The 16,641-nt window shown below is 46.8% G+C and overlaps 1 protein-coding gene across 1 annotated transcript; it reads right to left on the bottom strand.

The window, feature by feature from the left end:
• Positions 1–1,553: 1,553 nt before the first annotated feature.
• Positions 1,554–13,625, bottom strand: LOC135885242 (anterior gradient protein 3-like). Its single transcript, XM_065412865.1, has 7 exons — positions 13,475–13,625; positions 11,687–11,750; positions 10,697–10,749; positions 7,369–7,445; positions 6,776–6,839; positions 2,785–2,868; positions 1,554–1,603 (listed from the first exon to the last, which is right to left on the bottom strand). The coding sequence occupies exons 1-7, from the start codon at positions 13,623–13,625 to the stop codon at positions 1,554–1,556; spliced, it is 543 nt and encodes a 180-aa protein (XP_065268937.1).
• Positions 13,626–16,641: the final 3,016 nt, after the last annotated feature.

Here is a 16,641-nt window from a genome sequence, read left to right as displayed (position 1 = left end):
TTAGTCATGGTGGCAATTCACAATGTAATGTGATACCTTGCTCTTACCTAGTGCTTTTCATCAGTAGATCTCAAAGCACTTTACAGAGGAGGTCAGCATCATTTAATGGAGGGAGAAACTGAGGCACAGGAAGTGATTTTGCCCAAGGTCACCCAGTAGGCTAGTAGGTAAGGGGTAAGTACAAAACTTGGAAAATGTATACAGCTTGCCCTTGTGTGCATTTTAATCTGTTTAGAATTACACATCTTAATTTTTGCTACACAACTATGAGAGAGTATATTTAACCATGGCTGCCTTCTGTGTCGAGGACTTAAACAGGATGACAGGAAAAAGGTAAAGCAGACTTACAGCTTATAAAAGACTCACATGGTGGATGTGTCCAATCAGAGTACTGGGGTGTGATTCATAACCAACTATTAAACTGTTGGATGTTTATTACCAAAGAAAACATTGGATAATCTTCTCTTGGGGCTTTCTAGCAGAAATGGTCACGTGCAAAGAAGTGAAGAATTACTCATTTGCGAGATTTGTTAGCAGCTTCTCATGGGAAGAAAAAACCAATAGCCCATAATTAGAGAGAAATGGTTAAAATATAGGTTTATGTTTTGGAAAAATTTATGGAAGTATATACCCTGCAAAATACAGAGCAGAAATGGATACTCAGATATTTGGTTACCAGTAAACTGGCCCCCCAGAAACATTGCATTTGACACTTTTTTAAATATTAAGTTTGAAAGACATTGGTTTGTAAACATGAGTAAAAACCGAATCCTGATGCTTGTTTAGTGATTTGTAAACCTGCTAACTTCCTAAATAAACAGTTACTTACAAGCAGGGCCGGCTCCAGGCACCAGCCCACCAAGCATATGCTTGGAGTGGCGCCTGGAGGGGCGCGGCGCAGCGGGGCGCTCCAGCCCGAGAGCGGGGCACGACTGGGCTCGCCGCCCTCTGGCCACCGGGGAGAGCGTAGCCGCAGCGGGCTCGCCGCCCTCCCTCGGCGCTCCGGCCGGTCGGAGAGAGCGGGGCCCCGGCCGGGCTCGCCGCCCTCCCCCCGGCGCTCCGGCCGGTCGGGGAGAGCGGAGAGCCCCAGCCGGGCTCTCTGGCCGCCGGGGGCTCTCTGCCCTCCCCCCGGCGCTCTGGATTGCGGCCCCTGGCCGGGCTCGGCGCCCTCCCCTGCCGCAATGGGGAGGGGGGGGCGGCCAGTGGCTTTTTTGCCTAGGGCGGCAAAAAAGCCAGAGCCGGCCCTGCTTACAAGAAAGAAGTGTACTGTTCAGATGTTCCCCATATAGCACACAGGGTTCACATAAGTATGACTTTGCCATAGAGTTATTTCAGAGAAGATTGAATGTATTCTAGTCTAATCCCTCAGTACCACCACTTCCTCTATATTAACCTTTTTTGAAAAAGCTACTATGTACAGAACATTTGAAAATGCACGAATGCCACTAAACTTCCAGATTTGTATTTTCATGTTTTCTGGGTTGTCGAGCCCTGGCTTTTGCTGTACAATCCGTCCGCTTCCCTGGCATGTGTAGATCTGGTCAGGCCATTGTTCATAGTTCTGTGTGGAGAAGTGTCTTTGCTCGTCTCATGTTTTCAATCACTGTAGAAAACACTTGAGTTACTGAAAGCACTGATATGGTGATGCTGTGTGCATTTGTTAATGTACAGTACAGACCATATAGCTAAATTATGTGGGAGTGGAAAATAAAACTATACTATGCTTTGAATCTCCTGACTTTTAAATGGTTTGTTTTTTCAAATAATTATATCTTTCCAGCAATTTGTAAATTGATAACAGTTCACAACCATAACTGTATCTTAGCAAAGCTTTTTTGCATGGGGATTTTTCTGCAGAAAATATTTGAAAACACTGATTTGTAAACTACTTGTAGATTTTTTACTTTTTCTGATGGGACTGTATTTTAACTATGGATTTAGTGTAAACTCACATTTAGAGCAACACACACTTCTGTTTTAATCAGTATTTCAGTAACAGAGTTTGTAACCTTGAAACAGAGCAATTCAATTAACATATTACTGACCTGCACAAGTGCACTGTTGCCAATGCTTGTGATTTTTTTATCACACGTTTTAAAATGTTTGGGTTTTTTTCTTAAAGTCCCAGCTCCTTGAGTCATGTGACTGTGACAATCTCATCTTTAATTTTACAACGTAAGTTTCTAACCCTCATGGTTTCAGAGAAAAGATTGACAATGATCTGCCAGGTACCATAAAAGTTCTAAAACCAGAAGGCAGAGAGAGAACCCAAAATACAGCTTTAAAGACCTTGTGGGTTTTTTTAAGGGGCAGTCATTATATTAACACTCAGGATTGGTAATATTGCAAGTGGGAATCGTTATCCACTTTAGTGACTTAACTGATGGAAATTTCAAACTGAGTCAATTTCAAACTAATACTGAAATTTGCAAAAACCTTGAACGCAAGCAGGTCAGCTGCCGTGGCCCGCACAGTCTATCACACCTCTACAACCAGCTTCCTGAGGAAGTTTTGAGAGATTCAGATATTGTCAGGGAAGTTGTCAGAAATAAAAAGCTCAACTTTCCAGCAATATTCAAAGGCACTTGTTTCCATTGAGGGCTAATGAACAAAGCAAATGTAACATTTCAAAAACAAGCTGTTTGAGAGGATGTTCCACTAAAATAGGTCCCTTTTCAAAAATTAAACTCTCAAATCCTTATTTATTTATAAATACCATGTCTTGTTATAAGCTTGAGATGAAACTAACACTGTTTCATGTAAAATGTTGCTTATTTCACTCACAGTTTGAAATATCTTCTGGTTCATATGCATACATTCTGTTCTTATACTTTCCTGTCAGATCTGCTCGAACTGTCATAGAGGGATCTTTAGGAGGGGAAAAGTCCAAAATGTTAGCAATGGAGGTCTTTAGGAAGGAGCAGTGCTGCTTAATTTTGGGGGGTGGGGTGGGGTGGAGGGAGGGAGGGGTGGGGAGACATTCAAGCCTTTAAAAATGGTGTTCATTAGCACAGCACTCTGACACTGTGTTTATGCAAGGGGTTTTCAGGACAAAATTTTTGGTGCCCTCAGACTGCGACCACCAACAGTTGCTGGTGGCCACTCTCACACTTTTTCCTAAAATACTTAATTTGCTTTAGGAAAACCAAATAAATATGCCCACATTCACATCCAAGTGACTGTAATTTATTTATTGCTAGCTAGTAAGTCTGTTGTGAAAAGTGATATTAACAAACCATACATGTATCACTTTTCACAGCAGACTTAATCAGCCCTGGCAAGCCTGGGGACAAATTCAGCCCTGGATGGAGGGTTGCAGGGAGGCAGCGTGGGGCTGGAGCCTGAAGTCCTGCGTCCAGAGCCCGAAGCCCCATGGCCAGAGGACGAGGTCCAGGAACAGAGCCTGAAGCCATGTGGCCGGAGCCTGGGGCCTGCCACTGCACAGCCAGGGCTGGAGCCTGAAGCCTTGCAGCCAGAGCTTGCTGCCCTGCCACCCGAGGGCTGAAACCCAAAGCTGGGGAAGATGGGGAACTCACTGGCTGCCTGCTCCTACAACGTTGTGCTCCAGGGGGGCAGGGCCCAACCCTGCTGCTGGCCCCAGCAACCAACACCAGGGTGGTACATCCAGGAGCGAGGGGGAGGGGGCTCTACTTTGCCCCCCCCCCCATCACAGCCCAGGAAGCTGTGGCTGCAAGTAAAGCCCCTGGTAGCCGCATTTGAGAAACGCTTTAGGCTAACAGCCCTGTGGATCTCAGAGCTTAGTATCTGCCTTAGACTGGCTCTTGGACAATAGACTGGTTAGATGCATCTGAACTGCCATTCCGAAATTGGTAATGATGCCAGGTAGGTGTGGTCATTAAAAAGGGTCAGTCTTTGTCCCGTTCATGCCCAACAATCTTACATTGAGTTTCCCCTGGAACTATTGCTTATGAGGCTAGACCAGAGGGAGGCAAACTACGGCCCGTGGGCCACATCCGGCCCACAGGACCCTCCTGCCTGGCCCCTGAGCTCCTAGCCCCCGACCCCTCCCCTGCTGTTCCCCCTCCCCCGCAGCCTCAGCTCACGCCGCCACTGGCGCAATGCTCTGGGCGGTGGGGCTGTGAGCTCCTGGGGCAGCGCAGCTTCAGAGCCCGGCCTGACCCAGTGCTCTGTGTTGCGCGGTGGCGACGGCGTGGCTGGCTCCAGCTCCAGCGCGGTAAGGGGGCAGGGAGCGGGGGGCTTGGATAGAGGGCAGGGGAGTTTGGGGTGGTGGTCAGGGGGCGGGGGTGTGAATAGGGGTCAGGGCATTCAGAGGGTGGGGTTGATTGGGGGGTTGAATGGGGGCAGGGGTCCCAGGGGGGCAATTAGGAATGAGGGGAGGGGTTGGATGGGGCGGTGGGGGGCAGTCAGGGGCAGGGGTTCTGGGGGTGGTCAGGGGAAAGGGAGAGGCAGAGGTCCCGGGGGGGGGGGGCGCAGTCAGGAAGGAGAGGAGGGGTTGGATGGGACAGCAGGGGGCAGTCAGGGGTGGGGGTTGTCAGGGACAGGGAGCAGGGGGGGTGGATGGGGCAGGGGTCCTGGGGGGGCCGTCAGGGAACGGGCGGGGTTAGATGGGGCAGGAGTCCCGGGGGGGCCGTCAGGGGGCGAGAAGCGTGGGGTGGGGTGGATAGGGGGCTGGGCCACACCTGGCTGTTTGAGGAGGCACAGCCTCCCCTAACCGGCCCTCCATACAATTTCTGAAACCCGATGCGGCCCTCAGGCCAAAAAGTTTGCCCGCCCCTGAGCTAGACCCTGTCCCTGGAAAGCCCAATGAATCCTTAATAAATATTCAGATATAGGCAGGGAGTCTAATTCTTATCTATTTTCACACACTACAGCATGATGTCATGTTGGGTCTGTATCATGTATACAGGGCCGGCTCTAGGCACCAGCAAAGCAAGCAGTTGCTTGGGGCGGCAAATTTGCAGGGGCGCAAGAATCCAGCATGGGAGCTGAGAACCAACAGGAGGCCCTGGGAGCTGTAGTTCCCTGGTTAGCTCCCTGCCTATAGAGTCAGCCCTGGAGCAGGGAAAGAACTACATTTCCCAGCATTCCCTCGGCCGCAATTAACAGGAAAGGGAGGGGGAAGGAGTGTGGAACTGAAACCTCATGCTGCAGCTTGCTGTGAATGGTAGGGACCGAGCCAGCTCTAGGTTTTTTGCCACCCCCCACCCCAGCCCTGGTTCCCCCTGCACCCCAGTGTTGCCCCAGCCCTGGACTCTCCCCCGCCCACACCCCCTGCTGCCCCAGCTCTGGCCCCCACCTGCACCCCCTGCTGCCCCAGCCCTGTGCTCTCCCCCCACCCGCATCTCCTGCCACCCCAGCCCTGGGCTCTTCTCCCTCCCCCCACCCACATCTCTTGCCACCCCAGCCCTGGGCTCTTCTCCCCCCCACCACACCTGCACCCCCTGCAGGTGTGGCCCCCACCTGCACCTCCTGCTGCCCCAGCCCTGGGCTCTTCCCCCCACCCCCCACCCACACCTCCTGCTGCCCCAGCTCTGGCCCCCACCTGCACCTCCTGCCGCCCCAGCCCTCAGCTCTCCCCCAAAGAAAGAATTGGGTGGACTAAATGGACAGTGCACCTCTCTATGTGAAGCCTAGCAAGGGAGGTACGTGGATCCCACTAGAATTTAAAAGGAAAAGTAAGGGAGGGGAGGCTCTGGACCTGGGCAGCTTTAGATACAGTACCAGGCACGTAGGAGGATTTACACTTCTGAGCCATGGAAGCAGAAATTGACTTTTCCTTTCCAGATTTAGCTAATATTCCGAAAGGGAATCTAGCACCTGCCTTCCAGATTTGAACACCTCAAAATTCAGGAGTGCTCAAGCTCAATTTGGGCAGCTGTTACTTAATTTCTCCCAAATCAAATATACTGATCCACTGTAACTTGCTGTAGAAAAAGTAGAATAAATTGAGCAAGAAATGCTTCCCAGTGGTTATTAGGACTGGAATTGCTATTTTCAACAGCCATTGCTTTTTTTTTTTTTTTTAGTTTTGGTTTTATTTGTTTAAAAGGAAGACAGTGATATTGCATTGGCAAATTCCCCATAGAAACAAAGAATGGAACAAAAGAACAATAAAGGCACCTCAACTTTTCCTCATTTATGTAGGATAGTCTTATAATATGCATCCAGATATCCTTCAATCACACAAGCTGAAAATTGTTCCACTTTACTGCAGTTCTGTAACCATATGGGAACCAATCCTGTCTGTGTTCTGTGCACATCCAAAATTCCTGCTGAATGACCCGCCCTGGGAACGAGTTACCAGTGACCCAGGGCTGGGGCGGCAGGAGGGTGCAGTTGGTGGGGGGGGGGGGGAGAGAGAGAGCCCAGGCCTGGCGGGGGGGGGGGGGGCAGCAAAAAACCTAGAGCCGGCCCTGCATGTATATATATAGGACCAGCTCCTTAATCAGTATAAGTTGGTATGTTGATGTCAGTGGCGCTACACTGATTTATACCAACTGAGGATTTGGCCCATGGTGACATTTAAATAAGGTGACTATTTTTTGGTGCCCGACTTTACACCTTAAAGGAGCCCAATTTTCAGATAATGCTGGGCAGCCATCCTCTGAAAAGCAAATCTCTTTAAAATGTCTCAGGTTAGGCAAGAAAAATCACTAGCCACTTTTGCAAAGCTTGGTCATAATGTCCTGCAGCTTTAAAAAACAAACCCTGGTGCCCAAGCAAGGAATCTGTGCTACACATCACACAAGGCAATTATTCGGTTTTGATTATCACAGAGAATTGGGAAGCTCACCAACAAAGAGGATCCTAGGGACATAGTGGCCATCAGGGGCCATGTTGTCATCTGTGCTCGAATGCTGAAAGAAAGTTAAATAACTTTTTTGTGATGGGTCATTATCAGAACAGCTGTCACATCAGTCAAAGCACTAGAAATGGAACAAACTAATCAGTCTTCTTTATTTCGCTTCAAGTACAATTTGTGGGGTGGTTCTATGGAGTCTCCCTCCTCCCCCTGCATCTAGCACCAATAGTTAGTTATGTAGGACTTGCCGTGTTGGATCAGAACAAGGTCCCACTCAATTCAGTATCCCATTACTGACTGTGGCCTGCCGATAGAGGTCCTAAGAAAACTATCTGAGACTGGATTACATAAACATATCTGGATTTGAGAGTAGTAATGTCTCTGTCTCTTCCTCCTCCTAAAAAAGGAATTTTTAGCAAACCCTGTTGTGGGTTTCCAGCAACTTGGAAACCAGATATTTGAATGAAAATAAAATAATTAATAAAAAACCCCAAAGAAGTCAATTTCTGATTTGCTATTAAGACTCTTTATTCTGCTTCCCATCATATATTTTGATAATTTTGACTTTTAAATTATGATCTTACCACCAGATTAAGCATAATAAAATCCTCTTGAGCCATCTTTTGGATCTCTGGGCTGGAAACAAAAGCTTTCTTTAAAGCTAAAAAAAATAAATAATTTAGGTGGGGAATTTGATCTGCAGCTCACTGTTTTATATCAGCTTATAGTGTTCCTAAAACCATCAATTTATGGTTAACATCTTCAGACTATCACATGCACATGTTAGATAAGCCTTGGATAATTCAGGACTAATAAACTAAGCAGTAGAAAAATCTGTTGTTTGCCAGTGAAGCTAGTTGCTGCTTGATGTAATGTAAAATAGTTCATTCCCTTTGTGGGACTCAATCATAAATCTAACTTGACTTCCTCCAACAGTCGTTGGCATTACAAGACAGAATAGGAATCATGCAGGTATGCATGTTTTATGCTGCATAGAACTAAAACCACTATAATAACAAGTACTTGAAATGTTGCAGGAAATACTGAGGTCAGAATTTACATACGATCCTCAGTTTGTTCTGAATGACCTACAGTGGGATGAAAAGTTAATAGAGCAGTTAATCTTATCAGCTTTTCTTTGGCAAAAAAGTCTCTTCCTAGGTAATGGAAAGGTACCAATATTCCCTCTTGGAATGATTGACTGGCTTATAAATATAGATCAGAGGTGGGCAAACTACGGCCCACGGGCCACATCCAGCCCGCAGGACCCTCCTGCCTGGCTCCTGAGCTCCTGGCCTGGGAGGCTAGCCCCCCAGCCCCTGCCCTACTGTTCCCCTCCCCCGCAGCCTCAGCTCACTGCACTGCCGGCGCAGTGCTCTGGGTGGTGGGGCTGCGAGCTCCTCGGGCAGCGCAGCTGCAGAGCCCAGCGTGATCCGGTGCTCTGTGCTACGCGGTGGCGTGGCTGGCTCCAGCCAGGCGGCGCGGCTGTAGCGCCACCAGCCACCGGTGCTCCAGGCAGCGCGGTAAGGGTGCAGGGAGCAGGGGTGGTTGGATAGAGGGCAGGGGAGTTTGGGGTGGTGGTCAGGGGACAGGGGTGTGGATAGGGGTCGGGGTGGTCAGAGGGCAGGGGTTCTGGGGGCGGTCGGGGTGGATGGGACAGAGGTCCTGGGGGGGCCGTCAGGGAACGGGGGGGGGGGGAGTTGGATGGGGCAGGGGGGGCATCAGGGGGCGAGAAGCGGAGGGGGGTAGATGGGGGGGGGCTGGGCCACACGGGGCTGTTTGAGGAGGCACAGCCTCCCCTAACTGGCCCTCTATACAATTTCCGAAACCCGATGCAGCCCTCAGGCCAAAAAGTTTGCCCGCCCCTGATATAGATGGTGGCAGATGCTCTTGAAGGCTCGAAGGTCCTGTCTTAAAATGCCACACCAGACTGAGTTCTCAGGCCTTGTGGTGGCATTATAGAGCAATTAGTAGTCACTGCACTTCTAAGAGATGCCATCCTGCAGATGAGATGTTACATTTGGAGAGAAGTCCCATCTAAAGTTATTCTAGATGAGTGGTTCTCAAACTTTTTTTTTCCGCGGACCACTTGAAAATTGCTGAAGGTCTCGGCGGACCACTTAATGATCTTTCCAAAAATTGTTTGTATCGTTAGATAACTATTGTAAAGCACTTTGGATAAAAGCGCTATATAAAAGCGCTATATATAAAAAAAACTTTTAACTTTTTTTGTTCTACAAATAAAAGCACACAACTCATATTTTCGTATCAGTAGTTTTACCTTTCAGATGCGATGGATCTGTTCCCCGCCATGGCAGCCCCCGAGCTGGGGCTGGGGCGGAGGGCGGGTCTCTCCCTCTCTCCCCCGCCGCCGCAGCCCCTGAGCTGGGGCTGCGAAGCGGGGGGTGTCTCTCCCCGCCACAGCAGCCACAGAGCTGAGGCTGGGAAGGAGGGCCTCTCTCCCCGGCAGCCGCAGCCCTGAAGCTGGGGAATGTCGCCTCTTTCTCTGGCCACTGTAGCCCTGCACATCCCAAATTCCCCCCACCCTCTCTTCTCACCCCACTGCCCCCTCCCACCTACCCGCTATTCCCCCCAAAGCCACCACCTCACCTTACATGTGCGTCTTCTCCAGGGTCCAGGCACCTAATTACTGGAGCCATGCCTGCGCGGCTCCACTAATTAGGTGGGTGGCCCTTCATTCTCTCGTGTGCAGCCGCCCAGGCACGCACCTTAGAGGGAACTATCCGCAGACCCCCTGAATGGCGCTCGCGGACCCCTGGTGGTCCACGGACCACAGTTTGAGAACCTCTGTTCTAGATGTTTTAGACCACGTTGATCAGAGAATGGCTGCTGCATGCCATTGGCAAGTCACTTCTTTACCAATATCTGACTCATCCCATTTTCAGAATACCATAAGCATGAAGGTCCCTTTATAAATAATAAAAATAATTAGAAATGGCACAGCTAGCGATGCCCGTAATTAAGGTTGCATGACACTTGCCATTCTGACCCTGTTTTGTACTTGCTTATTGTTTTCAAACTTCATTGTGAAGTGAATTGTGAAGCCCAGAGCTCTGCTGGACCAGCTATCTGCGCAGAGCTGGGAAAGCAGGGCCGGCTTTAGGAACTGCAGGGCCCGATTCGAATACCCAGCGGCTTCGGCGGCACTGAAGGACCCCCCGCCGCCGAAGTGCCGCCGAAGACCCGGACCACCGCTGGGTGAGTAAAAAAAATTAAAAAGGCGCCTAAGGTGCGGGGCCCTCTTAGGCACGGGCGCGGGGCCCTCTTAGGTGCAGGGCCTGATTCCGGGGAATCGGGGGAATCGGCCTAAAGCCGGCCCTGAGGGAAAGAACACACAAACACTCAAGCCAACTAACAACATCAAGGTTGCAAAGTCAAGCACTCCAAAATTAGAAAATGCCCAAATTAATATTTTTGCCCCCTTGTCCCATATGCATGATGATGCAGTCTTTAATGACATGATCTCATACTGTTTTTGTAATTTTGTATATACTACATAACTATAAAAGAAATAACAGAATATCTGAGCCCTCTTTCTGATAGAATTATAACCCCTGATTAATATAAATTGAGCTTTACCCTGGCTGGGTCTGGGTGAAGGAAGATGCAATGACTTCATGTCCCTTGTCAGTGTCCTCCGAGGAAGTCTAGGTGCCAAGGCTATTTTGGATGCTGATCCAAAATGCTAACAGGTTTACCCTCCATAGACAGTGCCTCAGCCACTGAAGTTTTGACCTAAAGCAGGTTGCTATGCAAAAAGGTGTTATGGACCTTTTATTCCATACTCTCATCTATAACCCAAGCATGGTTTATTGCTCCTGTTTTGGAGGATGTTTCAGGAAGACTTAGAAGGGGTTCAGTTTGATTTAGAAGGGTTTCCTTTTTTCTCACCTTGGCTATAAGGGCATTCTTCTAAGTGGTGGATGACCATCAGAGGTTTCTTGCTAAAAGGACATGAAAAAGGTGGCATGTCAGATCATTTATAGAAAACACTAACATATAAGCAACTATGTTGTTACAGGGTTATAATTGCAGTGGGGTTCTGATGCTGCTAAAAGCCACATCCAGGAACTATGAGAAGAGCTTGATTGGTTTGTCAGTGGATCTTCCAAGTATACTTCCCATACTATAGTCTTGTGCATTGCTTAGCTGTTATAAGTGGAATGTCCCTTCATATTCCAAGTCTATGGCTATTCGATCATATGGAGGTGGTGATATACAAAGAAAGGATCATGTACAAAGATTCTAGTGAAACCATAACATGCAAATGAAGTTTAATGAAACCAGGAAGAAACTACATTCTCATAACTCTCTTCAGCCTGACTGATTTTATAATATAGAAGTCCAAGACTTTTGAAGTGTGAAAGCTTTCAGTTAGAGCAGCAACTGCATTAGAAATTAATCTGATAAATACTGTGGACCCAATCCTACAAGCTGCTCATCTCCTGGGAGGTCACCTCCCACCGATGTTCTATTCAGCTGCTCTTTAAATCAACAGGATTGAAGGGCACTTGTCATCTTGGAGAATCAGGCTTGTACAAGGAAAACTAAGATGAGTCTCTGCCAGGGTGTCAAATGACGTAAGTGGAACTGTAGTTCCTAGAATGTTCATGAGCTTTAGTTTTTCCAAAGCTGTTGTGGGCAGGGGTTGCTTTTTACAATATATTGGTACAGTGCCTAGCTTCAATGGAGTATCCATTCTGAGTAGGGCCTCGCTCAGTGCTGGAATACAAATCAGTCATAACACAATCATAGTCCATGGTTTTAGTATCATATTAGCACATTTTGCCTATTTAAACAATAGCTTCTTGTAGAATTACCACCAGTGTCCCTATGTAAATCCTTTTATGATGCAGCAAAATAAGAATAACTAAAGATTACCTGTTTCTTGATCTAGTTAAAGCTTCTTCATATGTCTGAACCCATTCAATTTCATCACCCCATCCTATAGAGAAGAAGATAGATTGATTAATTTCATTTGTGTACAAATGGCACAATTGATCTCTGGAGCAGGTGGATGTCCGGACTTTGCTGACCAATGTCGCCAAAGGCTAAATGTTGTCTACTACTCATCACTCCTTTTATCCAGGACAAAGGGGAATGAAGAACTTGGAATCTCTTTGGGGGAGGAAGCTTGGGGAAAAAATGGGAACCACATAAAATGCATTTAAGCTCTGCCCAATCCATGTCTCACCTGCAAAGTATTGAACAATTTCCACTAGACACCAGGTAGACTACAGGATAGGAATGTCACATTATTGAACTCTACTACAGATGCAGTCACTCACATGGTTCAGTAACACACATGCTTTTGTTCTACTAGATGATACCCCCAGGTATCTGTACCCCCTTTTCACAAACACTAAACTACCCATTATCCCTTCATTTAAAACACCTCCTTTCATGGAGGATGGCCCCATTCCATACATCTTTTTCTTCTATGGTCTAACTTTATCCACATACAATAATTAACCCATTTACTTAGCATACAATGGGCATAGGAACAAGAGTTGCCACAATTCATAAATGCCTTCCAATCTCATCCTTGTCTCCCTTTTTGTAATAATCCTTTTTTCCCCCTCTGTGTGTGTCTATGTGAAGACTGGGACCTTTGTGGTCTTACTAGATTTACTCGTTTTCTTGATAAGACCAATCAGGTATATTCCTTTGATCAATTATATGACAATTACCCAAATATACATTATTTCAATATTTCCAAACGTCTACATTTTACAGGACAGTTGTGCTTTAGTGATTAGATACACACCCAACTTTGAAGAACATTTAAGAAATCTAACAACAGAAGCAGGTTATCAAAAATCTACACAATACTTTTCAAAACTTGGGATTTTCCACATTCTATATGTAGGCCCAGACCCACAGCTAGTGCAAACCAAGTTAGCCCACCTGGAGTCAATGGAGCTACATCAGTTTAGGACAGCTGAGGATCAAACCCATAAACAGTTGGGGGCTGGATACTAAAACTCATGATTTTCACTCTACAAATATTGCTGTCCTCCTCCTCCTGGTTCCTGGCCTTGTGCCTGGCCCCTAGGAAGGAAAGATGCTGCCCTGACTCTCAGCAGAGGAGCAGCTCGGAAGGAAGAGTGGAGCTGGCTGCAGTCAGGAGCCATAGCTGCGGACATCAGCCTGCCAAGATGGGCAGAAGGGGATGGCACAGCTGAACCTGCTGGCAGAAGGCTATGTTTGCGGCTGCTTCCTGCCTACATTGAGCTTAACCTCTAAGTAGTTGAATGGCAGCCAGCAACTTGGGACAGGGTGAGCAACTTCAGACTCCGCTCCCTCCCCTTCACAGCCCATCCAAATTTGGGTCTGGAAGCATTGTAGTCCCGTACAAGCTGAAAGCTGTGGAAGATGTCCCAACCTCCCCAAGGGCCAAAGGCAGGATTTACTGGCCTTCAGGGCCCAATCAAAGTGCACCTCTTTAAGTAATGGTTTGGGACTATATTTCTGAATGGCAGTGAGGGAAGCCACTGACTGTAACTATTGGGAAGCAACAGAAGTCATTTGACTACCTGGGTGCATGGGTGATATTCATGTTTATACATTATTTTTGCGAAGGTAAGATGCCCAGAAGTTATGTGGATGGGCCTCACATGGAAATGCTAAGACAGATAAATGCTTTGCTCAGAGACTTCACCATCTCACCTCGGGAGAGAGTTTGAGGCATCCTTATCCGTGTGATGTTCTCCTCCTCCTCCTGCTCCTCCTGCTCAGGGACCTTCTGTAGTTTTCTCTGGGCAGCTACCACCAGGGCATTGCAGAGGAGGAGAGAACACAGTAACTGAAAGGAGTGCATGTTTTCTGGAAAGTAAATTCAGAAGTGTCTAGTGTTAAGAGAGAAAATCTTTAGACAGCTTCCGCGTAAGACAGTACAACTTTGAAATGCCTATAAGCCATGTCTCATGGACGCCTTACTTCAGCAGAAGTTACTCAGGAAGCATTGTTTCTGGTCAAAGCACTTTGTTTGCTTATTGTTGGAGCAAATGATTATGAATAACCCAACAAGATCTTGGGTCTCCGTCTATACTGAGCCACTGGATCTTGGACTTCAGTGATCCACTCCTCAAGAAAACTAGAGGAGCTTTCCTGCATTGACAAACATTTCTATGTATCTTATTACAACTGCACCTCTGAATTTTTTCTTTAAATCTGAGGTCAAAAGTTTCCAACCTCATTGCCTAAAAATAGGCTTCCAAATCCACTTTAATCAAAGTGGCCTGATTTTCAAAGGTGTGCTGGTCACTTGCAGCTCCCACTGGCTTCAGTGGGAGCTGGGGTTGCTCGGCAGCTCTGAAAATGAGACTTTATATTTATATGCTTGTAGCCAAAAATGAATCAGCTACGTTTGACAATGTTGGTTTGACATTGCTTCATGGATCAGTGTGTGATGTCAAATACACCAGCAACAATCCTTTACAGCTCTTGAAATAATTTTTTTTACAGATTTTTACTTATTTTAATTTCTTTGTTACAGTTTTTAACCTACAGAATAGCAATGACACCTGTAGGAACTGCAGCAAGGAGCAAGCGTACACCTTGGAAAGGAAATGCGTATCCTTTTCAGGAAAAAGATAGTCCTATAAAAATGCATTTTCTTAGAATGATTTTCTCACCTGGAACCTTAGGCTGAGGTCTCTGAGCAGACTGTGAAAATGCACCTCTTCCAGTTACTCATCTGTGGTAGGAATAAGTAAGCTAACGGTTATTTATACCCCTGTATTTGCTTAGTTAGTGAGGATGAATGTCAACTGAAATTCCAGGATATCCTGCTCCTGGCAAAGTGCAGAACAACCTTCCTACAATAGCTTTCTTTTAATCGACACAGCCGTGTGCTTGGTTTTAATCATGGGATAGTGATTAATGAAAGTATTCACTATACTGTTTATACTAGACACACCTTCTTCTATCATATATGCTTCCCTAAGCATGGGCTATGTGTCTCTAAGCCATGAGCTGGTCTAAGATTTTGGTCTAAATGCATATGAAAAGTTTATTAAAAGGAAATCACATATGTAATTTATTTTTTTTTAGTTTCTTAAATTCTTCAAAAGAGTTAGTGTCATTTCTGTTCAAAACCATTTGAAGAACTTTTTCAATGGATATTGTTTGTTAGCATTCTGCAGCATCTCAAAGGTGCCTTATAATGTAATCAATTCTTTTTTCATTTTCGCATATTACTATAGCTTCAGCTACACAGGACTGAATTATGGTAGAATGGCTAACTCCCTGCATCAGCCTGGTTGGCTGTGTCAGTAAACTCTCACAACTACTGTAGATTGTAAGGCTAGTGCATGGAAAGCATCTGGCCTCTCTCTTAACATCCAGTGTAACCCATTAGACCAGCTGTCCATGCCCACAATGTACTTGCATTTACAAAAGGCTTTAGTTTAAGGTGCTTTAGAAGAGATTAATTATTAAGGAAAATAAGCTACCACAATGTAAAGGGCAAAATCCTGTTGTGAACTGAACCATGTTGAAGCCATAGAAAACAGCAGTATAATAAAAGAGCTGATCCAGGGGAAGAGCAGTAAATGAATGGGATAATCTAGGTGGTAGCATGAAGATTAGTGTTACAATACAAACCGGGGGTCCTGTAACGTCATAAACGAGGAGTGGCTAAACTTACTGACCCTCTGAGCTGCATACGATAATCTTCAGAAGTTCGAGAGCTGCAAGACACAGACCTGCCCCGCAGGGCGTGGGGATAAAGCCCTTAGACCCTCCTCCCTGCAGGGCAGAAAACCCTAGTCCCCCCACCCTGCTGCAGGGCAGAAGCCCCGAGCTTCTGCCCCCCACTTGCAGGCCCAGTCTGGTGGGGGAGAAGCGTGGGGGTGGGATGGGGGTCCGCAAGGCACATTTTAACTGTAAAAGAGCCACATGTGGCTCACGAGCTGCAGTTTGGCCATGCCTGTCATAAACCATGGCCAAGGGAGTCTTCCAACCCCCCACAGGGGATTATAGCCTTGTTCTTTAAAACAATATTTTTAAATATATTTCACCCAAAATACTACATTAAAAGAATATGATTGAGGTTGCAAAGTCAAGCAATCAAAAGTGAGGAAATGTCAGATTTACAGTTGCCTGTGTAACCATAATTTGGCCCTCTTGTGTATCCATCCTGTGTACTGACTGAGGAAAAAAATAGCATGTGAGCATGTAATTAAAGACTGTTTCACAATGCATATGCACAAAGGGCTGAATTAAGGCTGCACAGGCAACTGTATATCTGGCATTTCCTAACTTTCAAGTGCTTGACTTTGCAGCTGAAATAATGGTCTTTTAACAGTTTTTCTGTGTGTAGTTTCCTAAGTGTGTGTGTTTTATGCAAAACATTCTCCTTTGTGCTTGAATCTTCTGTAGGGTTTGAACCCAGGGCCTTCAGCACAGATTGCTGCCTAAGCTCCAGGTAGCAGTAGGAGGAGGCTATTGTTCCAGATAGGATGGTGTGGGGCAGGGTTCCTGCCCATCTCTTTCTTTCTGCCCGGGAGTTGGAGGAGCTCCTGCCTAGGTGGTGCTTCTGGGGGCAGTATCAATGGCCACTGGGGCCACGCAGTGGGTCTGCAGATGTATGGGGGAGTCCAGCTAAGCTCTCCTCCTCCCCCTTCCTACTATAGCTGCTTGCTGGTGTTCCCAGTCCAGTGTGTGATGCTGCTGCTTGGCGTGAGCCTGGATCTCCAGAATGTTCAGTGAGACTTACTCAAAAGCCTCACTAAAGTCAAGATATACTACATCTACCTCTTCCCCCCATCCACAAGGCTTGTTACCCTGTCAAAAAAAGCTATTAAGTTGGTTTCAGACAATTTGTTTATAAA

Source organism: Emys orbicularis, chromosome 11 (assembly GCF_028017835.1).
Source record: "Emys orbicularis isolate rEmyOrb1 chromosome 11, rEmyOrb1.hap1, whole genome shotgun sequence".
NCBI classification, from domain to species: domain Eukaryota; kingdom Metazoa; phylum Chordata; order Testudines; family Emydidae; genus Emys; species Emys orbicularis.
This window is presented reverse-complemented; position numbering and strand designations above follow the sequence as displayed.